At 42.2% G+C, this 27,631-nt stretch overlaps 1 protein-coding gene across 3 annotated transcripts in view; it reads right to left on the bottom strand.

The window, feature by feature from the left end:
• tox2 (TOX high mobility group box family member 2) overlaps positions 1-18,247 on the bottom strand; it is an 89,899-nt gene extending 71,652 nt beyond the window's left edge. For 2 of the 3 annotated variants that reach the window (XM_068595275.1, XM_068595276.1), the window contains exon 1: positions 17,644-18,247. In XM_068595275.1, coding sequence (XP_068451376.1) covers positions 17,644-17,736 — 93 coding nt within the window. In that variant the 5' untranslated portion in view covers positions 17,737-18,247. The remainder of the gene's footprint in view (positions 1-17,643) is intronic. The other variant, XM_068595277.1, reaches the window with a different exon arrangement.
• Positions 18,248-27,631: the final 9,384 nt, after the last annotated feature.

Here is a 27,631-nt window from a genome sequence, read left to right as displayed (position 1 = left end):
AGTCAAATTCAATTTGAAATTGATGGCCCTTTTTGTGTGTTAGAAAGTATACACGCATGATACTGCAACTATTGTACATGTGTTATATGAGAGGATATAGACAATTTGGAGCGGATGTTTCCATGTTAGGCAACTGTCCAGATAGCAGCCATTCCCACCAGACGTTACTTTTTGTTTTTTGATATTTTAGCAGCAGATGAGCTATCGGCAGCTCCTGCACACTCAGGTTGTTTGTGTAGCGCAGAATGAACACCGAGTCTTGGATGGGACGAACAAACAGGACTTTGACCTTGGGGAACCGGTGTTGGTGTGAAACTAAAAGTTGAGTGAAAAGCGCCAACGAAGTCAAAGCACTAAATGTACAGCAATTACTCGTTTGAACATCACCAGGTTTAGTCTTTTAGAAGCAACTCGTATTTTAACAGCTGGAGCCGTCCTGTCAAAGCGGTAAATCAAGATCTAGATTTTCTGGTTCTAAACTTTCACTGCAGCATTTTACAAGCAGCCGAAGTAACAAGTTGAACCCAAATGTACTACTTCACTCACACGGCTCGGGAGTGCATGGTACAGAATGTGCAGTCAGAGAATTCAAAGTAAGCGGCCTAAGGAGGCCTGAGGAGGAGAATGAATGACAGTTTAATGAAAGCCTGGGGAGACATGATATCGGTGACTGGCTCTTTCACTACAGCTTTCTTAGTATTCACTTGGTTTAAATACAGGTGGATCAATGCTAGTTTTAAAAAAAAAAAAGAAAGAAAGAAAGACAAATACAGAGAAACACTTCGCTGCTTTGTGTATTTCTCGCCAAGGTCTGATCACTCATAGACTATTAATGGTATGCAGCTTTCAGTAGAGACCATCCAGCCAGCTACAGGTGGGAAAGAAAAAAGCTCCATTGTCTACATTTTCATGGCTATTTACAAAACGGTGACATTGACATTCCAAACAAAGATTTGAAAAAAAAAGAGGTTTAAAGAGGAAAACTTTAAAGAGGATTTCTTCTCATTCATGTTTGCAAGATTCATTCTGATGAGTCGGATATTGTGAACCAAAGGCGGTAGACACCTGTGCTTGTCTTTTTTTCTTTTTTTTTGTCCCTTTTACTGGGTACATTTATGAATATCAATATTATTTCCCAGTAGGAGGTAAATGGTATTGAATGGTTGCCAGGCTGCTGGAGGGCAGACTGCTCAGCTGACGAAAAAAGAGCCCATTCTCCATTTTATCTCTCAATCAGTGAGTATGTGTGCGCAGGTGTGTGTGTGTGTGTGTGTGTGTGTGTTTGTGTGTGTTTGTTGCTGAATCCCGTCCTATGCCGCGATTATGCGCACATTGTTTGGTTCTGATGAGCGGCAGAAGGAGCTGGAGCTCGCTGCACCACTAGGCCATGTGAGAAAAAAAAGTTCACGTGATGCAGGCAAATACAACCGGTCTTCAGCAGGATGGAAAGACTGTAATCAAACCATAAATCATAAATCACTGAACTGCCATCCACCCACCTTCCCTTTTTTTTTCTCTTCTTTTTTTGTTCCCACCCTCCTACTCCTCTCGGCAGAGCCTCTCTTGCACGTTCTACGTTACATACAGCCATGCATATGAACTGCCACGGAGGGAGGTGTATAGCGGATCAATGAAAAATGCATTTTCAGCATATCGAAGGTTGTCGCCCGCGAGATGCCTGAAATCATATAGCGGGCGGACAATCCGATACCTTTTTTTTTGTCTATAAGTGGTGTGTATTAAAACGTTTTCTATACCTTAAACAAACAGGAAATGCACCCGTGTGACTACAGAGCGGACTCCTCACAATCACACGCAGTCTCCATTTGTCCGACCGTGACTTTCATAGGGAGCCACCTGGTGTGCTGTAATATCAGGAGAACAGTGGGGTCATTGTGAAGGAGCTGTGTGATATCAAGGAGAGTGACCCATTTAGAGGCCAGCCACAGAGCTGACAAGCCTCTGTTATGTCTAGGACATCTGGAGGGCCGGAGCCGCTCACTCTCCGCTGTACTCTCCACATGTGAGTCAATCCTTTTTTTTTTTTCAGAGAGTTTAAAAAAAAAAAGACATCCGACATGGTCACGGGTATTTCACACCCTCACCTATAGGCGGTGGGGCCGTAAAGTGGTGAGGATCTGTTACAGTACACTGAGGAATCTGGAAGGGATCCAAACCCTATCTGAAGCTGTTTTGGGTGATCTTGCCGGAGATTTTTTCGAGGGCCGGAGTAACGCCGCTATCTGCTGCTCGGCAGAAGTGCCCGGCGCAGATCAAGCGATCAAGGGAAAAAGTTCTATCTCATTATTCAAATGAGGATTACTTTTGCAGGAGCTGATTCACTCCAGTGATGTTCAAAAGGGGCCTTGCATATTCTGCAAAATAACGATAGCGGGAGAAACGGATTGCTTGAAGTCGAAGTAAAGAGGAATTCAAAAGAGAAGAAATGTTAACATTCATGTATCATACACAATGCTGTCTATAACGACTGAGATTTGTCCAATGAGGCTGCAGTGTTGCGCATTATATAAACGAATACATGAATGCATAATGAGAGGCCAAAATGAGCCAAGGAAAGCACACTGAAGAAATCCCCCAGGCGAAAGAAATTATTCAAAATAGACGAGGACACAATTCATAATAATATTGGGAAGGGAAAGTTTTTTCTCTCTTTATTTAAAATCCACGCTGTAAATGTAAAACCAGGCCCTACAGAGCTCTTGAGTGGCTTAGTTTAGCAGCAAGAAAAGGATTTTAAGGTATCTGTAATTATGTACAGTCAATTCAAAGCCTCACTTTCAGATTATGGCGTGAGGTAAAACTGATGCGATGACATATAAAGAAACTACAAGCTCACCTATAGTGTGTGTATGGTTCAAATGTAAGCTCATGTGTGCTCACCACAGCTGGAACAATGCAACAGCAACCGCTGTGATTATTCAATCTAAAAGAATCTCACTGTCATTTCACTTTCTGTTGCCCAAACAATAATTCTGTATCATGAGGTAATTCATTTTCGGGTGGAGAGGCAATTGGCTGCAAAGATTGAATCATCGGCCCTTGTTTCATTTTCCGTGTAATTAAATCAGCTCCTGAAAAACGATGTACGCTGGCGTACGATTTAGGGAAAATTAGCATTTTTAATCACAGTACATTACTTTAATAACTCAATAAATCTGTGGCAGCTGGAGCATCGGAGAATGTTGTCACAGCCACTTAGTTCTGCATTTGCAACTAATACAGGCTGATGAGAATCAGCCCGAGAGAGAGAGAGAGAGCGAGAGAGAGAGGGAGGAAGAGAGAGAGACTAAAAGGAGAGAAGAGAAATCCAACAGTGTGAGACCGAGAAGACGAGAATGGGAGACTAGGAATAACAGCTTGGCAGGTGAGAAACAAGGGTGAATAGAATCAGGAAGAAAGAAAAATCAGCGCCGACTCTGGCACCGAGAGGAGCTCAGCACTTGTCTCACCTCTTCCAGTTATTAACTGTTAAGCCCCAATTAGCTCATCCGTCACCTCGGTGTCGTACGCGAAACCTGCTTACCCCTCGTGCGGCTTTGTTGCCTGGGTTTGTTTGTGCGGCTTAGCAATAGTAGTTGCCAAATACACTAAACAAGCCTGAATGACTACAGCTGAATGTAATTTAATTGTAAAGGGATGCAGGGAATGCGCGCGGTGCACGACGCGCTGACGTAAAGAGTCGTGACCCGGCGGAAAGCGCGCGGTTTCTTTCTGAAGCGAAGAGAAAAGCTGAGTTGTTATTGTAATGCGAGAAGTGTTGCTGAAAGGTCAGGCACCGGTTCGTGGATTAACTCTTCGTATCTGCAATTTTTTTTTTGCAACACTGCTTCACTCTCTAAAGAAACACCTTTTTGTTCCAAACCCCAATACTTTCACAGACGTCGGTCCTCTTTGGGAACTGATGTGACTGGGCAGATTAAAACCGACCGCTGGGCCGCTGCTTCCTTCGAGGGCTTTTGTTATCATATTCATCTGTTGATTACGCATCTTAATGTATTCATGAACTGAAGAAAACCCACTTTGAATAGCTTGTTTTGTCCAACCAACGGTCCAAAACCCAAAGATATTTAATTAACAATGATAAGAAACTGAGTCCCCTTAATTAAAATGCTAAAACCAGTTAGTGTTGGTGCGTTTTTACTTGATATACGACTTAAACTATCCATCAGAATTGATACCTCGAAAATGACTTCACCCTCAGTGCTCAATTGGTTGATTTCGGGAGGCCGTGACAGACGGCCAACTTGGTCGTTTAGTTGTGGGAACACTGTGGGAGGAACACCACTGTGTGATGTTGCTGCTCACCCTGCCGTAATGAAAAGAACAGTAAGTGTGATCAGTTGCATGAGCACAAATGAAAGTGAGGTCTGGCTGGTGTCCTGTCAGCACGCGCACCGCCCGGGAAAGAGATCGTGTCGATGCTAATGTGCGGCGCACGTGCATCTCTTCGTTTTCTTTTGTTTTTCTGCAGGTTTTGCAGAATTGCTTATCAGGCCTTCTTTCTTTCTGTCGGATGAAGCTCCATCTCTCCATCTCCTCTTCCTCTCTGTCGGATGTTTGTTTTCTAGTTCCGCTCACATGTGCAGGGCTATAATAGTAAAACCCTGCATCATTTTACAGCTTAACAGAGTATCCCTAAGTCTGGATTCTCACACGCGCGTGTGCACGTCCACTCACATCTTTTCACATCAAAGTATCTGGCAAGGCACACACACACACACACACAGAAGACAACATGAAAAAAAAAATCCTACGCCTTATTGAGAAAGGACTTTACATTCGACATAAGCATGAGAGGCACATGAAAGCATTGTGGCTCACAATCAATGCCCTGAAGGTGTATTGGCATGCGCCTGTGCCCATTCGCTCTATCTTCGCGGCTCCATTGAGGAGACTGAGGGGCCTTGTTTCCACTGATACGCAGCTTTTTGATTCACTTAGCAGGCTTTGTCGTGTGCATGTTGGATGAAGCCTCTGCCTAAAAAGGGAGAAGAAAAAAAAAGTCAAGCATTCTACGGCACCCGCAAAACCCGCAAACAGCCATTAGCAGGGTAGTGGTAGACCCCGCTAATTAGCTCATCATCTCAACACCTCGCTCCTTCGCTCCAGGGATCTGGTTTCAAAGTACACTTCCCTAAAGTGTCATGGTGTAATGAAAGCATTACAGTGTTGGACATTCAAGTACATTTCCTCCAGCTCTCTGGGGACAAGAGGCGACACACAGGACTTGTAGTTTTCTCTATCGACTGTGTGACTAACACTAAAATAGCACCCGGAGAGGCTAAGTTGATTTGACAGGACGCGTACAAGGAAAAGCTATTATAACGCCATGCCAGGCTGATTTTGTAAGAGCGGCTCGGCTGGGCAGCTCGATCCATTTGCAGATCAGGCCACAGTGGATCAGAGGCAGCTGTTTTTTTTTTTTCTTCTTCTTCTTAATACTCAAACCGAGCTAACAGCTCACATGGTTCTGAATTTGTTGGTTCCTCTTTGTCTCTGTTTTCTCTCACAATACAATTGTTGGGGCGTTTTCACACTGTTGTGACTTGTAAGAAATTGCTGCTATGTTATTCCGCCTTCGAAATACTGGAAATGAAACCCAGAAAGTTATCTTGGACGCTAACTGTACAGTTTCCAAATATCTCTCACGCAAATCTGAGAGCATTTTTGTGGTTCATATCCCTTTGAGGTCATTCGACGAAGAGGAAGATCACTTTGTACTTTGCGAGTGCCAAAACAACCTCAAATGTCAATTACTGTTGGTCTTCACACAGCTAAAAGGAAGGAAGCGATACAGACTTGTTTTCTTCCCCTATCTTTTCATCAAGTCATTTTAGATGATAATTCATTTCTGTGTTAACAAGCAAACATTTTTTTTCCCAGTCTGTTACATACAGTTGGCTGTATATAAGAAGTGGATGTCTTCACAGTGACATCAGCCATTGGTTTGTGGCCTCGGAGCCTTGAGTTCAGCCTTTTGACCATCGCCATCTTCATTTTTGTCTGTCACCATCTTGGCGTTTTCACCACCAGAATGAACACGAGAGGAAAGACCAAACGCTGAATAAAACATGTCGCTTTCATGGGCTGAGAGCACACTGTGAAAGGGTTAAAGCTAGACAGAGTGGCACTATAACCTCAAGTTTGCGACGTTTACTGAGGTAATAAATCAAGTGAGAAGTAGAGTCACGTTCTCATGGACTTCACCACAATCAAGCTTCTTCTTGTGGCAACCAGAAGAGTCGCCCCCTGATGGCTATTAAAAAGAATGCAAATGTGAGGCACTTCCTCATTGGCTTCACTTTTCAGACGCCTGGTACTTTGTTCATCAATCAAACAAACGTAAAACAACTGCAGATTTAGATTTTTTTTTTAATACAATTTCTGCAGCAGCCTCAGCACTCACATTCTCTAATGTTCACGTACAATTCAGTTAGTCATTACTTCCAAATTAGAGCAGCTGGTAAAGTCTGCAACACGTCTCAGTGGGGATCGGTTACGTTGTGCTACTGAGGAGCCGCTGAAAGCTTCACACACTCTATATGGTAAACAGCAGTCTTGTACAGTTTCATATGTAGACTGGGTCCCAACAACTGGGGGTTTACATGTGACTGTGTATAAACACTATTACAAAGTATGTTTCTGCACCGTGGCCTCCTGGTTTCTGATATGGCACAGCCAGTGAAATGGCAGAGAAGCCAATTCACAGTTTATAACTCAACCACACATCAATAATAGGGGGAAAAAATAGATTACTGTAAATCCATGGTTCAAAAGCTGCATACCTTTTGAAATGTCAAAGGGGAAACCACAATGGATAACTCATCTCAAAACTCATTTGAACTGCACACTGCAAGCTGTATTACAAATATTCAACAGCCTACTGTTCCCTCCAGGTATTTTTCAGCAAAACACTCTATACATTTTCATTTGAGATGAGGAAAGAAAAAGGAATATATTTTTTTCACTGGCAAGCAGCCAAACCAATTTAATTGCATTCCAAATGGGCGCAATCTCCACATAGCAACCAGCCCGTGTTGTATTTCTCAAACTTCAACAACCTCCTTGACTTTCTCAGAGTAATTGAAATATTCCACTCTTCCACCCTCGTCATTATGCCGAGCGGCAGGAAGTACAACAAACCAAAAGCAACCAAGAGATCTGGCTCTCGGAATGAGCAGCTATAGCCAATTTGTAACTTCATCAGCACATCTTGATACAGTTTCTCTGAAGTCAATTAAAAGAATATTAGGTGTTGTGTATCTAGAAAGAACTCGCGCCTTTCTCCTGCCAAGAAGCTGGTGAATACCCGTGAGTGGTGTCAGCAGAATCCTGTCGAAGTCTGACGAGAGGTCACCGCTTTTCATTTGTTTGCAGTCGTTCTTCTCGTCTCGAGCCATGTCCCGAAAACAATTGCTTGTGATGTGAAAATATTTATTTGAAACCTATCTGAATGCAATGTTTCTCCATCAGAAAGAGATCAAACTTTGCGAACAGCTGTCTCCGGTGCCGAGAGGTAACGTCTCATACAAAGCGAGCGGTAATTAGAAGCGCGACTCTGGATAAGGCATCAATTTGGAAATAAATAAATGTTTTCCATTTTAAAATGTTTGCTTCCCCGTTCACATCACCGCGGAGATTATGAATACATTTTTCAATTAATTTTTCACTGCATGATAAAACATCAAAAGATCCTTGAAAAGAGCTTACTGCCAAATAAAAGTGTCTCAGGTTTTTTCTTCTTCTTTTTTTTTTTTTTTTTACTGCAAAGACAAACTATAATCTCGGAGAGGTCCTCCCATCTACCCGGTGGGTAATTATGGGATGGCAGGCAAATAAATTATCCATCAAGAATAGCCGTAGTGTAGACGTCTGCGTGTACTACAACTCAGAAGAAGGTCCTGATCTGACCAAAGTACCAGGCATGGTATCAGTCACAGTGAGGCTGTGTTTGCTTCAGGAAATCCTAATAACTGACTGTGATGTGAAAAATGTAATCTTCCTGTCTAGATGGAATAAAAAAGAAGAAAAAACACGTTTGAAAGCTTTAATATGTGCCATCTTAGAAGCAATTATCACACTATTTATGTGCACATAGCGCTCTCTCTCATTTAAACCCTCTGACCACCTATAAAACTCCTCCCCTCTTTCTCTCTCTCACTCTTTTTTTCTCTCTTCCTCTCTCTCTCTCTCTCTCTTTCACTCTCTCTCACTCTCTGAATCTGTCTGAGAGCCCAGCCACATGCCAGTGCCTTTGTGTCAAAGATTAAGTGAAACCAGGAGTGCCAGCAATGCTATGTTTGCACAGTGAACACACTGGCGTTCAGCTGCACCAACACATCACACACCGATCATCGCACTAACAGACCTGAAGCATCTACTGTAGCTCCATAATCAATACTCAGAGGGTGTGAAAGACAAGTCCCAAGACTTGAAAATCTGAATTGAACTCTAACACCAAACTCCTACACATTTAAGAAGCATTATTCTGGGTGTGTTTAGATGTTGGACGAAGCAGGGAGACGGCAATACCAGAGCAGATTCAGCAATGATAGGCAAAGAAGAAAAGAAACGCAATTATATCTACATTCAAGTACAGGGTGCAGTTCTTTTGTCAGATTAGGTGCTCTTATTTGACGCTGTTATCTTGGTTTAGCAAAAACTGACTATCAACACACAGCGAATGGCATTCCTGGAAAGTAAAGCAAAGCTACAATGAAAATATTATGAACAAAGCCCAAAAGTGCCAGAGGTGGTTTGCTAGACTGAGGCAAAAATGGGGCCTGGGGGGACTGTGGGTTTGTAGTGATAGGGAGGGGAGTCTCACACACACACACACACACACACACACACACACACACACACACACCCGCACTTGGCTCTGAGCAGCACACAGACACAAACGGCACACGGCAGAGGACCAATCCTTAGTGGCCTAACCAGTTTACTAACTTCCTGTTCAATCCTGATGTAACTCAAACATGATGTATCGACGTTAAACGCATCACAAGAGGCCCCCGTTTTAAAAGTTTTCCCTTTATGAGGGTTTATTTTAAATGTCAACGATGTATGTAGGGCTCCGTCAGTAATAATGTCACCCTGCGACGAGGTTACATGCACACATCTGACTTTTTTCTTCTTCTTGTGTGGAAAACAGCAGGGCTGGTTAAGTCAACGTGACAATTAGAGAAGGAAGCGACGAGACGTCCAAAAAAATAGAGCAGAATTTCTGCTCGAATTTAGAAATAAATGAAAAAAATTCCCAACCACAAAATAAAAAAAAGTGCGTGTAATTGCACTCAATGTTTAGTGAATGTGTTGAACTGTAATGATTCAAACCTTCATAATATATTCCATTAATAAACCTTTATATTATAAAGGACAGTAATCACTCCTGCAATGGGTCGGGATGTTGCGCGACTGCCTTTTTTGTGTGGTTTGTGCGCTCATGTGTGTGAACTTGTGTTTATTTACGCTATGCGAGTGCAGACATGCTCGCATTAGCATTTGTATGTATGAACGTGAGTGTGAGTGTGAGTGTGTACGTGTTTGTGTGTGTGTGTGTGTGTGTGTGTGTCCACCTGTGAGAGAGTGCAAGCCTCTGAGAAAGTGTGTACTCAGTGGGTTTGTGGTCTCTGAGTGTGGGCCTGAACCAGCCATCTCCAGTTCTATTTGCACAGGACATGCCTCAGGAAGCTAAGACAACTGTTCATGTTTGCCCGTGTTGCGAACCCCTCTTAATACACCCGACAGCTGCATTCTTTGACGGCGCAGACATTATGTTTATCTGTGTTTTTATACATTTATCCTATGGATCACGCCACCCTCGAGTTGAAATTCTCGGAGGAAACGCCGATCAGGAGTGGAGCCGGGGGATTGAAATGCCAACAAATAAGCCGCATGCGATGGTTCATCTCTGACAGGCACATTCCCAGAGCTTTTTATATAATATAAAATGATACATCCTGTACCTGGATCAGCTGTTGGTCTGCCATCTGAGACCACAAACCTTCTATACAACAAGGATTGAGTCAACAGCGGTTCCTTCACTTGAGGCTGATCGAAACACCGTCCCAATCCCGTGATATCCAAGGTAGATTGTATCTTTCAAGTCCACAGCCTGTCAAAACGTCCCCACTCTGATCTGTCTACATGCCCAACAATTGCCCTTACCCCCCCCCCCCCTTCCCCACGCTCCTTCACTTCTTCCTCTCCTTAGTGTTTCATTTCCTGCTAAACGTCTAAACGTAGAGCTTTTACTTAGAGAAAAAAAAAAATCAAAGCAGCAAAACATAGGCTGTAACACACTATTCCCACAGAGACGAAATGAAAAACAAATTGTTGGGTGAACTGTGAGATCTTTGTAGGGTGTGAAAGTCAGAGATGATGAGCTCCGTCTGTGCTTATGTGAAATGTTGATATGTTTTTCTCATACAATCGTTAGGCTAATTTATGTACCAAAGCCTGCTTAACACAAATCTGCCAAGGCCAATAACTGCACTCATAATCTGCAGCATCGAGAATCATCACTTTGTGGTCTATTTGTTCACGAATGAAATGAAGCAATTATCCTAATGAAGAGCAGCTTACTTGCTCCGGGAATTTACGACACACACAAAAATGCTTTGTCTTCCTTGCATCCGTCTTTGGCTGTGCTGATACCTGAACTGTAAAACAATAGGAACACGACAATTGTTTGTGTACAATAATTAAGGACACGCAGTTCTCAGCAGGGATGCTAAAACTGTTGCACACAACAACAAAAAAACAGCGAGCTGCGCACTTCCTGACCTTAAGTCAAAACCACATGCATGTGGATGATGCTAAATGTCAGCATCAACAATGCGTTTGGTTGTTGCCCTTGGTGAACCAAAGATATACTGTTGCATAACAGAAGGTCAGAGCAGTTTGAGAGTCAATATTGACTTTAGTTTATTGTTATAATAAAAAAGCAGCCCCTACTATGCAACATCTTTGTGATTTATGGTCTTGCTGCTAAGTATGTTTACCGTACTTATCTCAATTGAAGCCTGTTACTTGGTGTTTTTGCATCTATACTTTACAGAAATATCAAGGCCACATTCTGTAGATATCAAAGGGAAACATTACTGAATGGCTTGTATTATATCCTATTTGTGCGCTGATAGAAGGGAAATGAACCTGCTTTGAGATGATACTGTATAGCACAGTGAAATGAACTCACTTTCCCTTCTCATCAGCGGTGAGAGCGTAGAGCACAGAAATGGTTAAATAAATCACATGGAGCAGATGTCTCTGTCTCTCTCTCTCTCTCTCTTACACTCACACACACACACACACACATTCATTAGTGAAATCCATCAATCAGCATTTCATGCAGTTTGGGTTTGAACCACACCAAATGCACTAAAACAATAAACGTCTGTCTTTCAAGTCGCTATCTGGACTGGAACACATCTGGTGGCAAGGCTCGTTTTGGTTTCCACATCGTTGAATGACATTACAGACTCAAGGGCGAGCTGAAAAATAAAGTACCCCAAAAATCTCTTTCCATTTTCTCTCCATCTGCAGACCTCTCTCTCTCTCTCTCTCTCTCTCTCTCTCTCTCTCTCTCTCTCTCTCTCTCTCTCTCTCTCTCCCTCTTACACACACGCCCCAAATCTACTTCCCCCTCCTTGCACAAACCAGCTAACCTCTCAAATGCTATTCCACCACACCATCCCCCAACCAATCAAGAACTGAATATAAAACAGCACAAGGAAACTGGGTGGTGGGGGCAGACCGGCAGACAGGCGAGGCTCTAGCTACCCAGGAACCAATGGCCTCCCGAGGTGAGGACAGTTTAAAAGCGCCTCGACACATTCGGCTCCTTTACACGAGTCGAGGGGATGAAACGCGCCCCCCGACATCCAGCTGAGAAGCCAGGAGTCAAGCCTGACTGTAGTATTTGGGTTTCAAGGGGCAGTGACGATAATTGGGGTTAATGTGACTTAATGAGGGGCACGAGTTGGGCTGGGTCCGGGCTCTTTTGATTTGCGTTCAACGTCAAAATTGGAATTACTCTGACACCTTGTGCTGTGGCGGCGTTTTGCATTGCGTTACAGTTTGCCACTAAAGCCCGACAACTAAACGCTATCTTGAACCCCAATAGCAGGCTCCTCGTTTCTCATAATAAAGCACATTTCTGGTTGATCGATTGCAATGTGATGAACGCTTGAAAAATGATTTGGATAGCAGTAGTATATTACAAAAGTATATTAGGGAGATTTTTTTTTAAAAATGCACCGTCATGAATGAATTCTTGGCAGTTGATGCCATTAATCACCGGCATAAATAGCCTGTTTCAATGGACTTAGGTGATTAAGTAGCTAACCAGGCAGGATAAACTAGACTATCTATTTTCAGCCATACATGACTTATGACCCTCTTAACACCTCTAGTAGCTCTGAGTCATGTCTGGTCTCGATTATTGAGTACAGAGCAGAGCAACTGGAGCGCTGCAGAGTCTGGTTGAGGCTTTGTTACCTTCACTGTCTAGCCTGTAGGTTAAACTGAAGTCCACGGTGGTAAATTCCTGTACAGTATCCCGTCGCCTGCTCTCTAAACAGTCCAACGCTGTCCTCAAATACCCCATGAAGTCCCATGTAGCCGCGAAATAGAAACTACAGTATCGTTGATGTGGCGGCGCCTACGTGGGTGTTTTTCCTATGTTGTAACATAGGTGAACGAAACATAGATTAGATGTTCCATGTGCGACTCACCTACGCTCAATGTATCCATCTGACTATTGATACATGTACTCGTACATAGTCCTGTATTTTCATTTTGTTCCTGTTTGAAGCAAGTGATCAAAAACATAAAATCATACATAGTGCAGTTTTCTCCTACTGTACAAGTCTGTGCACAGAAAACAATCCGGGCCCCACTGCCCCAGAGAATAACACTGTAGCTACTTATCATTAACTCAAAGACACAATCAGCCCCAGGCGATCCGGCTTCCCTCCGTAACCTTTTGACATTGCTGCTGGGAAGGTAAATGAGAGAAGAAGTTGGATACATAGAGGGGGAGAGACGGGGAGACAAAAAGACTTGATTATGTGCAGTGCCAGGAAGTGGTTAGACTAAAAAAAAAAAAAAAGTAACTTCACTTAAGGTTGTTGGGGGGTTTTTTTATACACAAAAAATAATGTTCATCCCACGACTCCTTTATGTAATCTACTATTTGCTCTGAGTTAACTGCCTGGAACTGCATTAGAACAATAAACTCGGCACTTTAAGTATTCCCAGTTCCAGCAGCTGCAGACTGTGTTTCCCCCTCTGGTGTGCATTAGAGCCATGCATGGGTTAACATTTTTCCCGATGAGAACGGTTGGGATATTGCAAGTCGGACTGGCCAGTCAGCAGAATGTTATGAATGGGCACAATGAAAAACCCCAAGTCCACGCTGGCGACCCAAGAATGCTCGCCTCCATGTAATTAACTTTTCTCTGTGTACAGAATGAGGTACTGCTGGAATAACTCGTTTCTTTTTTTCCCCCCTGTTTCTATTACAGTCATGTTTTGGAGAGAGAGAGAGAGAGAGAGAGAGAGAGAGAGAGAGAGAGAGAGAAGAAAATCACTAAGAATTTAACATGGAAAATATTTTTCGCCCGTCCATACTTTGAAGTATCCCATGACTAATACAGTGATTTGGATAGTGGGGGAAATGGAACGGCCCACTTGAAAAGAGGCGGTACGTGCTCTGCAAAAACTGGCCTCATTGCTCTTTGGGTGGACAAATGTCAGCTGCTTGTTACTTGCACTTATATGAAGATGTACAACGAGGCCTAACAAAGTGCAACGTGGGAAAGCCTGGATCCATGTTTGAATCAGGGTGTTCTTGTTGAACGTGTTTCACGCATGTCGCCTGAAGGTCTATTAGCAATTCGGTAGGCGCTGCACTCACACACACACACACACACACACACACACACACACACACATGCACGCATACAGTCAAACACAGTAATGATTTTAATGAGACATCACTTCTGCGAGTACTGCTCAAACTGCGTATCAATGGAGTGTTCCCTCCGCACTGCGGTGAAAACGGCTCGGCAGCATATAAAAATAACATACAGTAACTTGGAACCGACTGCAACTTTGTAAAGAATAACATCTGCAAACCATTGGATTATAAACCTACAGAATAACTACAGTATAATTACTTGAGAGGCTCTCTCTCGGGCACCGTGTTGTTAGAGGGAAGAGGGATGAGGAGAAAGTGGAACAGCTACAGTAATCTATCCAACTTCATTTCACCAGAGTGATTCTGCCTAGGGGTATGCACAAGTCATAATGCATTTGACAAATAGTCTCTCGCTAAAACAGGCATTTGCGAAGAAGTGGCCTTCAGCGCTGGTATACACAGCTGAGTGTACACTGAACAAACAAGCCTCCCACTCAGTGAGGAAAGATACAGAGAGGCTTCAAAAAGATTAGGAGAAATCTTGGGCGAAAAGTAAAGATGACTCACGGTGATTGTGCAAGTGCAGGACAATGCGAGTTGGATGGAGTTGAGAAGAGCAACGGGTGCCGTGGGGTTCGTAGCAAAAATACAAATTGATGCTCCGCTCGTGTGTTGTTCTTTGCGTTGTTCTGAACTGTGGATGCACAGGTTGTTTTATCGAGGAATTTACAATGAAGTGTGGAAAAGCACAATGGCAGTTTTGTCTGACATAATCTCCTTATTGCTTTGTGTTTGATAAAGGAAATTAAAGCCGAAAGTACATCAGACCTTTGATTCATACGTTTATGATTGTTACATAGTGTATTTCTTTCTGATGTTTAATGTGTAATTGCAGGCAAACCATTGTCTAAATGCAAAGGTCAAGTGCATTCATAGATTTGTGCTATTGACGTATCCTGTCAATGTGATCCATATTCCCGGCAGCCATCAATCAATCGTCAGTCTGAATGTGGCTGATCACTTCCAACCAGTTTCAGCTTACACATTCTTTACGTTCCTCAATTATGAACCCTCTCAGGTACGACGGCATGAATACCTGCATGCATAACACGCACACACGCACACACATAAAGTCAGTTTCACACAGCCTGTTAGTCAGAAATAGATGTGTTTGAGTTTACACCACTACAGGAAGTGCTGGGTTTTTATAAATGGACTGTCCCACTTTGTATTATGCTCACTTCCTGGTTAGTGTATCTAATACTGTTCATGCATAACACCACTAGTGAGTTTATATAAGTGTAAAGTGAATTAACTGCTTCCACGAGGCCTCGATTGGGAGGGTTTTAGTTCACACCCTGAAAAGCTGCTTCTTAACGCAAAGATCAATAACTTCAAATCCTTTTTTTTAAATTCCCTGTGAAATATTGGAACAAAAGAAACACATTGAAACCACGCATGGCTATAACTAACTACATAACAACTGTGAAATCCCAAAAATATATCTGTTTTCTTATCATCTTTGCAAGCTTCCCAGTGAACACCTGCTCACACAGTGCTACTCCGTCGGCTCAACGCCATCCAGTCCCCGAAATGAAAACTGCTATAAAGGATGCGCTATTGCCAAAACGTCACATAAAGCTCATGCATCATTATTAAACAGTCGTGTGTCGTTGCTGCTGCGGCACGGCACAGATAACATGTCCCTTTACATCTTAGTCACAGCCGTTACTTTAGTAATGACAATGTGATACGACTCTGTCCTTGAAACCCAAACTGGCCCAACAGCCTCTACGCTGGCTGAATCATGATAACTAGTGCGGCTCATTGTGTTAACGCCATGACACCAGAAACACGGCCTTGGTCTGGGGCCGGGTCTGGTTGTGATCTTAAATATACGGCCACAGCAGCTACTGTTTGTCTGTGTGTGAACCACACTTATCAACACACACACACACACACACTCACACACTCACACGCATGAACACTAACATTACCACAAGGAAAGAAAATTACAAAACCCCTTCTACGTGAGAATAATTTGCCAGCGCTCACATTCAAAGGTACAATTTAAGCCTAAATTCAGAGTTTGGGTCAGTTTATGTTTGCGTGAAGTTGGTGTTACAGGAGGTTAGGGGGGTTGGAGAATGACTGTAGTCTCATGTATTGTAATCCAAACCGCTCTGCAAGTGAGTGTGGGTGTGAGAGAGTGTGTGTTGTTCGTGTATACATGCAGGTGACTGTGTGTATGAACAGGGGAGATTAACAATTCAAACATTGCACTGTGCTATAATGTTTCACTTTGTCATCAGCAAATGTTAACTGCCTGCTGGCCTAATTCCAGGTGCTAAGGCAAGCAAACCTATTTGAATGGCTGCGGGTCTAAAGGCTTCTTCTAGCCAAATGTTTACACAAGTTTTACCCAGAACACATGGGGGGAAAAGCCTTGTGACTTGTACTTTTTGATTATTTGGCAGTTTTGTAAATTTCTAATTTGCTTAAATGCAAATTTTTTATGAATAAAGCAAAGCGTGAGCGCGCATGAACACAGCATGGAGTGGAGCAGTGGAAAGGTGATCTCTGTACAGTACAGGCCTCATGACATTCAACAGAAATATCAAGATCTGCATAATAATTCAGGAAACTCGATCATATTTAGCTCTGCAGTAACGACTGATGCTTTCCTTTAAATAGAAGCTTGTGGGTGACACTTCTATTACGGCACCTCTTCAATTTACCAATAAAAGTGGCTTGACGTTCCAAACTGGATACGATTTTCGTGCGTAAAAACGCACGGCGATAGAAACACGAAAGAGGATCATTTCCGATATTTCATCCGTGAGAGTTACAAACAAAACCGGGTGATTTATTTGTAGATTGCTAATAAATAATGAAATCCAAAAAGTTACTGTGTGGTCACAGATGAGATTGGATGCATGCGCAAAAAGGTGTGAACCGTGCATGCGCAACATGCGTATTCCATATTCTTCATGGAAACACTTTTATCGAGCAATGAGACACAATATGAATGGAAATACAGACTGCAGTTACTATCTGCACTATGTACACATTGGAGCGTCACAAATAGCCCCGATCCATAACATGTTGTCACCCTCCCATTTAGACCCAATCTTGATCGCTGTTTATTGGACTAATTGTGCATTGACTCATGTGGGAACCTGCGTGGAGCAGATAAGATAGCGAGTTTCCGCAGTTTGGTCAGCAAGGTTTTAAATTATACAGGGAATATTATTTTTTTTTCTTCTGATTTACGTGTATTCAGAGGTGGGACACACGCACACACAAAAAAAAGCCACATATTCGGTTTGTGAGCGTTCAGCTCCAGCGCGCTGGAAAGAGTATAGTGCGCTCCAACTCCGCTCCCAGGACAACCTACCCATAGTTTATCCAGATGAACACATTAGCAATTTCTAATTAAAGGAAGCACGAGCTCAGAACAGGTGTCAGGTGTGCTTTGTTCAAAGCAATCTGCACATCAGAAATACAAAACAAAGTTCGGTGGCCATGCAGCTCGAGAGCTCATTTCAATCGAATTCACCCAGAGACGAGCGGCACTCGCCACGAATGCTCTTCCTACACATTGTATACATGGACAACCGTGTGTGAGCAACGCTCCTGTGAGCGCGTGCATCGTCACACCGACCGTACGCTCGTGAAGTAGAGAGAATCGTTACCTTGTTGGAGTGGTAATAGTCCAAACCGGAGTCAGTCGGTAACGTACATGAACCCACGCTTGAAGGGGGAGCTGGATAAAATCTGACGTCCATCTCAGAGTCCGCAAGACTGACGGCATGAAAGCTTAGCTCCAAAAAACCTGAGCGACTTCTCTCTCTCTCTCTCTCTCTCTCTCTCTCTCTCTCTCTCTCTCTCTCTCTCTCTCTCTCTCACTCTCTCTCTCTCTCTCTCGCGCGCGCGCTCACTCTCCTTTTCTCGTGTAATAAGCCGATCAAAAAGTAGTAGAAGAAGAGGTTCGCGTCTCTCTAGTAGTTCACTCTCCACATCCGTGCTACACTTTTCTTCAGCGCTATCTGGGCATTCAGCGGTGTGATGCTCTCATATAAATATGCATATACCATCCCTGTAAAGTTCACCGGGAGAGAGGCAGAAGGAGAGGGGAGCTGTCCGCCTCGGTCACCACAAGCAAACAAAAACTCAAACGGTCACTGAAGTTGTTTGACAGCCGAGTCGAGCCGAGCCGTGCTGCAGGTAAAGATGCAGAATAGACCCTATCGACTGGTTCTTCCCCTCCACACACACACACACACACACACACACAAAAAACGCCCCGAGCTCCGTTCCTGGTTTCCAGGCGCGCTGGAGCTTTGTCATGTGGGAGCGCTCCCGTACAGCCATGCGTCCACCGTTCACGGAGAGACTGCGAGGCTGCGACATCTAGCGGCCAGAGGAGGAACTGAAGGAGAGGAGGTGTCGGCGGGGCTGGGAGGATTGGCAGGGGGGCAGTGGAGAAAGAGTCCTCCCAAACTTGCCCCCTGTCAGTTATCGGGGGGGGCGGGGGGGGCAGTATTTGCATGGTCATGAAAACATTATAAGGGAAGGATGAGGGAGCAAAAAGCTGTTTTCTGTGATCTATTTCTGACGGCGTCATCAGGATCCCAACCAACTTCTAACCTGTAGTTGGTTATGGTCCCCCTTTTAAAACAAGTAGCGCCTTTAATGTCACAAAGTATATTTGTGACAGTGTTTCTTTAGTGTATGATCACCTGAAAATATGAAGCACTGTGTTTGTGTCACCTTCGAATTAGCCGCTTATATCCACATACTCAGATACCTCTTCAGCAGGCCCTACAGTAGCCCAGAAGGGACAAACCAAACACTGGATGTAGAAATACACACTGGCCCTTTAAGTACAGAAAGCATATGCAAAAAGCATTTAAACTATGACAAGTAAAAGCAGTCCCGTGTGTGTGTGTGTGTGTGTGTGTGTGTGTGTGTGTGTGTGTGTGTGTGTGTGTGTGTGTGTGTGTGTGTGTGTGTGTTATCTTATGGAATATTATCATATGGAATATTATCACTGACTATTGAGGTTGAGCTAAATTTGACTATATTTACTCTATACTGCTGTTAAACTTAATACACAATCACTTTATATAAACTGATAATATGTTTTCAATGTACAATCTTAGTTGCAAAGGAGTACAAGTAGCTGTAATCATCAGATAAACATATACAATATTTATCTTTGATGGAGTTGAAGTATAAAGTTGCCCAAAATGGAAATACTCAAGTAAAACCACCTCTGAATTGTACTTCAGTACTTCAGAAAATGCATTTAGCTGCATTCCACCTCTGGTCCACAATGGTACTTAATGTTACATTCATAGGACAATATTATTAATCAAACCAATAGTTTCTAATGTTAAAAAAATACAAACTGACTGAATTTTAAAGTAGTGTGTACAAATGTAAAAAAAATTAAAACATTTCCATCTCATGTAATATCAAGTTATAATATGGAACTCATTGAATCATATGAATCATAGCTTCAGTGTTGTAAAAATCAGATCAATAATATATCATGGCATGTCATACAATGTACATTTTTGTCACTAAAAGCTATTCAAAGAGGAAAGAAAGGGTTCAAGCTGCTTGAAGCCTGATTGGCTTTGTACAGTTGGGATCTTCCTATAATCCAGACAAGAAAATCTGACATTTTCCCTTTGTTTCTTTATAATGCCACTGAGTGGACTGTCAGGGATGTCCATTAAAAGAGCCAGACCTTGAATGTTCAGAGGGCCAAAGCTGAGAGCCAGTGAAGAATAACGCTCCAGACTTTGATGGAGGAAAAGGCCAAATACACGTGCAGTTTGTGTATTGTTAATATAGTGTTGAACAGGAATGAAATACGGCTTCCTGCTGGTGGTAATCACAAGGCAACACAATAAGGGTTCAAAACACAATCTATATTTTCATAAATGCAAGAATGTATGTCTTGCTTTCCCTTTTCAAACCTGCAAACCATGTCGACACCTCTTGTTATGATGTGTAATTCCTTCATTTCGTTTTCATGCCTGTCTCCTATCCGGCATGCGGTTGAATACACACTGAGAATAGATCGACTTCTCATGGTAGCTGAGATAATATATAATGCTACCGTGCTCCAGCTTTGACCCTTACATACACACAGCTGGACAAACGCAAAAACATACCCGCGCAGTGGTCGACACAACAGGATGTAAACACAGAACAATGTCCGAGTGGAGCTTCAAATAGGTGCTGAGAGGGAAAATAACAGCACTCACGGCCAAATGTGTATCACACTTTTCACAAGAATGGGGTGGAGTGGTGTTATGTGCTCACTCATACGTATAGGGAAGTATCATTAATGTGGTTCTGCTTGCCAATGTGTGTAGTTTGTCCCTCTGTGCCTTTGCTGCATGTGTGGGAGTATTTCTTCTCTCTGTGTGTGTTTGTGTTAACCAAGCTGCCATTGTCATCCCGGTGGGTGACTTGTTGGCCCCCTCCGGACTGTGCCTATGTCTGTGTAGATATTACGCAGCATGGTGGCTCTGGGCATGGGGTGCGAGCTTGTTTTAATATCAGGCACAGATGGGTCGCACCGTGGGCTCGCCGTGGCGGCCTGCCTGCAGCTGCCAGCTCAGGCTGTCCTGAATCCAAGCTCATAAGGTTAACTGTCACAAAGATGCCGATTTGTCCTCGCTCCGTACCTCGGCGTCGCTGTCTGTCTGATTCTCCTCTGGCTTGTCTCTCACTCTCTCTCTCTCTCTCCCACTGTCACTTGTTCACTCGGCCTCTCAGTCACTGTTTCAGCAGGAGATACAGTACACAGGGGTGTCTGGCACGGGCCGCCTCATGGCCTCATGGGAAAGGAATGTGTGTAGTGTTTTGTGTTGCAGCGCCGCTGCGTAGCATGGAGTGTTGGCCAGACAGAAAGGGAAGTCTGCCACAGAAAATGTTTGATTTAAAATAAGAAAAAGAAGGCAAAAAAAAAAGAGGGGGTGGAAGAATTTTGAAAAATGGTAAAGAATAAAAAAGAAGGAGGTGAGACACCGGCTGGAATTAGTTGTGGGGGGAGGGACTCAGACTGGTGTAACAGGTTTATAAAAGGGGAGATGACACAGCGGGAGAAAAGTCACACACACTTGAAAGAACAACTTCTTTCCATCGTGGGATACAAATCACGTCGTCTAGCCCGACTCATCTTGAAATACATGCATCCACTCAGAGCAATTAGCAAAAACAAACACTTTTTATTGCCTTGGTAAGAGCTCCTGTTCCATCAGGAAACGAGAAGAAAATATAAAACAATATTTTCCATTAAGGGTTACGACCTGCCCGGTACTTAGATGATGTCAGCGATACTGGTTTTATAACTTTCTTTTCAGCTTAAGTGATCTCTCTTTTCAAAAATTGATTGCCAATTTTCCTTTTGTGGAAAGATGACTAATCTCCTCCTCAAAAGGTTTCCGTTCTTCAAGCAAAGAAACTCAGTAATGTTCTGTGATGCTTTGTGCTTTTACAAAGCAATTGGCTTCAGGGAGGAAAAAAAAAACTGTTTTATTTAAAGTGGTGTACAATTTAACTTAAAAACACAATTATTTACGAAGAGTGACACAAGACCAAGACAGAAACATTTCTTCCCTTTCTACTGTGCCACTTAGATTTCTCCTCTTGCACTTCAATGAGCTGTTAATTCTTCTTCAGCTTAGAAATGTGCACTTATCACCACAGATGAGCAATAAACAACAGCAAAGAAATCCTCCTTCTCTTTATCTCAAGACGCAGTCTGCCTGGATTTGGGGAAATTGTCTTCCTTTGCCTATTTGTTTTATATCACTGTATATCATTTAAAAGAGCTTTTATCACAATATGAGATATTTCCTCTATTATTTCCTCTCAGATGTTTTGGAAGCAAATGTTAAACAAGACATATTTCAAAGAAGAGAGCACCAATTACTGTGATTGTTATGTGGACTGATACAAAAGTCTTCATCGTGAAAATGGACAAGAAGCTTAGCGAATGTAACTAGCTTCAATATGCAACTCTGTTACGTTAATATTGTAATGTAACGATATTTTAAGCTTCACAATAGCATTCTAAAAACAGTCTTCAGGTCTGTTTTTTATCGGATGCTGTTACTAAATGTATGACCTTGCATTATTTTCCATCGAGGTATTGAGGTGACGCTCTTATATATATATATATATATATATATATATATATATATATATATATATATATATATATATATATATATATATATATATATACATATATATAACATCACATTTTAATACAGTGTTTTTCTAGAATAGGTGAAATGATGCCTGAGTGTGTCATCACGTCATTAACTAGCGTTAGCACCTCTATGCTACACAAGCTGCTGAAGGTAAACTTGAATGGTACACAAGCAGCTTTTGCTTTTTAATATTTGTAACAGGGAATAAAGGCCTTGCCAGCTTGACAGGAACGGTGTTGTTGTGACTTAATTTAATTTTCTTCTGTCTCGATCACCAGGTGATGTGGTCTTTCACTTTTTAACTGTGATATGTATTTCCTTCTTTATCTCTTTTAACCTGTTTTTCCCGCTGAGTCAGTTCGACATGCTGTATACATCACGCAAACCCATTGTGTAGACCACATGACAACCTCACCACATATTTGGATGTATCCTATGGGAACCATTAATATTCATACAGGTTTTCATGGCAATACATCCGGTAGTTGTTGAGGTCATTCTGCCTGAACCAAAGTGGCGGATAGACGAGCGTCCATCACACACTATTTGCATGACAAAAATCAATAGCCACTCGATTTCCCCCAATTGGAATTATAAAGTTGTATTTGACAGCCAGAAAGCAAATAATTTGAAAAAAACAACAACTTTTCAGTCATAGTTAAAATGTTGGCGGCCACATCACTGTGAGGCAGTTAGAGAGGTCGAACCTTTTATTTGTTTGCATTATTGTGAACTTACTCTAAAAATGATTGGTCAAAGAATAGTGTCACGAAAATAACACATTTTTGGTCAGGTATTAGATATCTCTGACCGGGCTGTTCTAATACAACGCTCTGAGATAACCCTAAAATGAATGCACTGTAATTCATAGATATTCCACATGCTCCATTTGCGTATAATTAACATATTCATGACCTTGGAAGTATAAAGGCCGCAAAAACCCACACAGCTTGAGTGAGAGGGGAGGTGGATGGATCCAACTAAACCCTGTTCTTCCCTGATAAATTGAACAGTTAATGAACGATATTTGGCGAAAAACATCCTTAACTGTGTTGCACGCATGTAAAACGGCTCCAAATTATTAATAATTCAAAGAATGGGAAGCGGAAAAAGAGAGACGTCAACAAATAACCGTCACACCGCGTATTTCAGAGGTCGCACTGTACACTAATTCAGCGTTTCTTACGTGACATCCTCCATCTCCACACGAGAGAATACACATTAGCCTATTCTCTCATCTGTAACAAATAAGCAGAGTTATGCAAGTGTTATTTAATGTCACTATAATAAGACCTTCAGGTCCCCAGTACTTATGGGAAGTGAAGCTGTCAAGGTGCAGTTTCGTCAGACACAGCAGGACTTTGGTTGTTGGTCATTTGGTGTAAAATATTAATGCTTATTCTTTTGTAAAACAGGTCAAAGCTTTCAGATTCAGAAATTACAGTCAGAGGTTTTGGAGGTCGAGGAGTTTCTTAATTAACATCATGGCAGCACAAGGTTATTTTTCACATGGACGTTCTATTTGACTAAATTGGAAGCCTTAAATGTTGCTACCTTTCCCTCTGATTGAATTTAGCGCTCATATAAATGTTGTAACAGCGTCGCCTCTGTCATACTGGGAGCATTTCCATATAAGGTTGTCCTGAAAGAAGCAAACAGCAAAGCGATGGTAAACAGGAAATAGTTCAAAAGGTCCATTAAGCAGAGAGATGATTCATTAATGACCCACATTTACACAGAAAACATAGAGATTTCGCAAAATTGCAAAGAAGCAGCAAATATGTAAACAATAAACAGATGGAAACCCATGGAACCAGATGATGTTGAAAAGACTCACCTTTGCTTTGATTTGTGTCATTTGTGTTCTGTGGGCCACTTTGTGACCGAGCAGCTTGCTAAATGACTTTGCCTTTGACTTTGCTTCTCATGCAACGAATTTCACTTCATGTCAATTTAAACTGAATCAAACTTGTACTCAGGTGCCTAATTTTTCCCTTTCACATTTCCACTCATGTCCCGCTGTCCAAATATGTCGAACGAAAAGCCATTCAGCTAAGTATGGCTGTTTCTCCTCCAATCATGCATCAAATCATCTCTATTATTTTTGTTTTAAAACTACCATAACCATGAACAGAATACACATAAATACATTAGAATAGGCCTCTGAAAAAGTCGGCAGACAAAGGAAAAAACGGGCAGGATGACATGACAGGGTTTGGAGGAATGCAATGTTCAGTTAACAAGACACATGATGGCTCCAGACGCAACATCCAGACCCTCTAGACACAGCAAGTCTTCACTTTGCCGAAAAGCAGCACACTGACCACGGCCTTACAAAAGACCCCATTCTTGTCTGGGGATATTTTAATGCTTGATCCCGCTGACCTGCAGTAAATTTTTTATTTGCTCGCCTGTGAGATCACATTTCTGTATGTTCTTTTCAGAGAGCGCAACTGTATCGCGAGCAGAGACGTGTACTGTACACGGCAACCTGGATCTAACTTAAGGAAACCGTGGACAAACGTTAGACTGGGAAACGTTTCCTGGCAGAGCGTCCACTGAATTCAAATGTGCAAATAAAGTCAAATGTGTGATAGTTCCAGAATGACAACGAAAATATACCGAAGAAGACTTTGCAGAATTTGCACTTCTTTTTGCCCAAGCACAGTTCAGTTTTGTATTAGAGCGAGTGTGAATAAATTGTGTGAGGCCGTGGCAGGCTCGCCACAAAGGGCTGTTCAATGGTGAACCTTTGCTAACCTTTTCTAGCCACTGACCTTCAATAATGAGACTATGTTGTCTCTTGTTCCTGCGGACAATCAGCCATTGAAACAACTGCCATTCATGGAGTCCGCTCCACCCTCGGCGTGACCCTTTTCCATACTAGTAATTAGCTGCTGTTGCGTTTCCACCAGATCCAAACCCAGCAATCACAATATGTACTATTCATATACAGAGAACACACTTTATTGAATTATATATTATTTGCTGTACCATTTCCATGTCAAGTAGGTTGACATTTGGTGGTTTCAGTGCATTAGAAACACAAATGATCCAAATCAATCAAGATATCTTCATAAGTTTGAACTTTTTATGACAGTTGTCAGGAGGGTAAAAATGTGAATCTACTTCTCTCTGACTGATGCAAAACAATTAGAAAAATGTTTATTTGTATTTCGCCTTTCAATTTGTTCCTCGAAAATGCAATTCCAACTCATATTTTCACAGACCCATCATCCCCTCATCCTCCCATTCCACTCCTGAATAAACCCTCCTCTTCATCATCCTCTCATTGCCCGACCTTCTACTTATGTAGCACATGAGAAATGAGAGGGGGATGGGAGGGAAGATGAATGAAACGAGGAGTGTGGAATGAAAGGGAGGGGGGGGGGAGAGAAGAGAGCAAGATTGGGAAAAATGCCCTTTGACTGGATTTAAAAGTCTGTGGCATTTCATTTTGAGAGAGAGGGGAGCTTCATCTCCTTCAGATCCTTTAAGGGCCAACCTAATTGATTAATGTTTCCATCTCATTGAGAAGAGGAGGGGGACCATTTGAAGCTTAACTGGAGCCTTTCACATTCCCAAGTCTTAAAACAGAACCACCGCAGAGAGAGATGATGACAGAATGAAAGACGGAGTGATGAAACAAAAGTCTGAAATTCTCGTAGATGAGTGAAATATGCTGAAGGTCGAAATTGTTTCAATAATATGCTGAACGTAGAGGAATGGCGACGCGTCTTACCCACTTCTATAAGATCTCCCCGTAATGAAATAATGTCCATAGTTTTAGCAATGAGCTATTCGGTTTTCAAAGAGGCTGTTTAGGTTTCTGCACCTGTCACGAGGAGCCAGCAGCAGGCACTTTATGTGATTGGGAAATCTCCTGCAAGAAAATGCATTTCCTTTCCATCGAAAGGGAAGTCTGAGGTTGGGGAAAAAGCATGCTAGTGACATTAAATCCGTCGTCAAAAGGGAAGATATATATTTATATCTGGATGATTTAGTTCTATGAACAGGTGGTGCTTTCCCTGATAACAAAGTATTTTACTTATTTATTCATGACACGTAATACGCAAGGTCTTACACTAATTCCAAGCGTTGAATGCCCTAAACTTTAGGTCACAAGCACACGAAGCCGATCGTGGCGGAATAGAAGTAACGGAAATTAATGAGAGGAGAAACGCACGGCGTTACAGCTCCGCATGCTCAGGTGAAAGCTAATCAGCCCGGCGTGATTAGAAATCTCGAAAATCACTTACTGAAAACGCACAATGATTACTTGCCCTTTGCATGTTGTTGACAGCAACATGGAAATATTTATATATCGGAGAGACTGTGGGCTTTTCCAATTGCACAACAAAACCAGTGGAGAGAAGCCAAAACAGTGATGACCTTTACCCAACATGGTATACTAAATATGAAAGGTCAGCTTGCATGGTGGGGGAGGGTGGCACTGAAGTCGAGCACATAGCGGCAACAGACAAAATACTGTAATATCTATCAGGCAGATCCCCATGCTGCCTTCAGAGGTCATTTGAATGTGAAGGGTGTTGAGGCAAGAGGGAAGAAAAGATACATGGTTCAATCTCTTTTCTGTATCCTCCCGCTGCTCTTGAATTTGAGACGCGCTGCTCTGCAGTATATTGGCTGTTTTTATAAAGCTAATCTTGCAGCTCTTAAAGCTGGCGCTAACATCGGCTCTTCTTCCTGAGCCAGAAATATTGCAATTTAAAATAATTGTCGGGTATGTGTTAACTAAAAACTAGGAAACGCCTAAATAACAGCCATGCAAATGAGGTATTGTCTTTATAATTAAGACTCTGTTTTATAATCCAAATATCTTCCCAAAGTGGAGACAGTTATTTAGATGCCAATCACTCTGCAGACAGCGTGCACTAACAAAACAAAAATAATGACCTCGCATGCATTTAGTTGTTGTTCTCTCAATTAATCACTGCAGAAGTAATTTGCAGCTTTCTCAATATTTTTACTTTAATGTTAATACCGTGTCTTTGATTGAAAATCTTCCTTTTCGGCTACAGTTTTCAGCATTTTCTAATATAACAGAGGGCATTTATGTCTTCTGGAGAGAAATACAAAATTGCAGAGTTGAACATTTGTGTTTTTGATGAAATGATATCTCATAACAAGGATCTGATCCTAATGTGTTAAGTTATATCAAACATTTACCTGTTTCTAAAGACAGAAACTGTTTTGAGAAAGGACATGTTGGTACAGATACTCACACGCTGCAACCATTCAAATCGAATGTTTTCATATATATCCACATATGTATATGTGGATATATACTGACTTATGTACAATAAACTGTTAATGACATAGTGTGCAGGCAGGTTTTTTTTTTTAAAAAAAGAACAATGGTGTTCATGCCTGGCATCCATCATGTACATCCTGCTGGGGCGTTTCCATTGGTCCAGCTCAT

The sequence above is a fragment of the Clinocottus analis genome, unplaced genomic scaffold, assembly GCF_023055335.1.
Source record: "Clinocottus analis isolate CAN_PGR_092001 unplaced genomic scaffold, fCliAna1.0.p SCAF_3, whole genome shotgun sequence".
Lineage (NCBI taxonomy): Eukaryota > Metazoa > Chordata > Actinopteri > Perciformes > Cottidae > Clinocottus > Clinocottus analis.
Note: the sequence above shows the minus strand (reverse complement) of the source record. Positions and strands in the feature narration are given on the sequence as shown.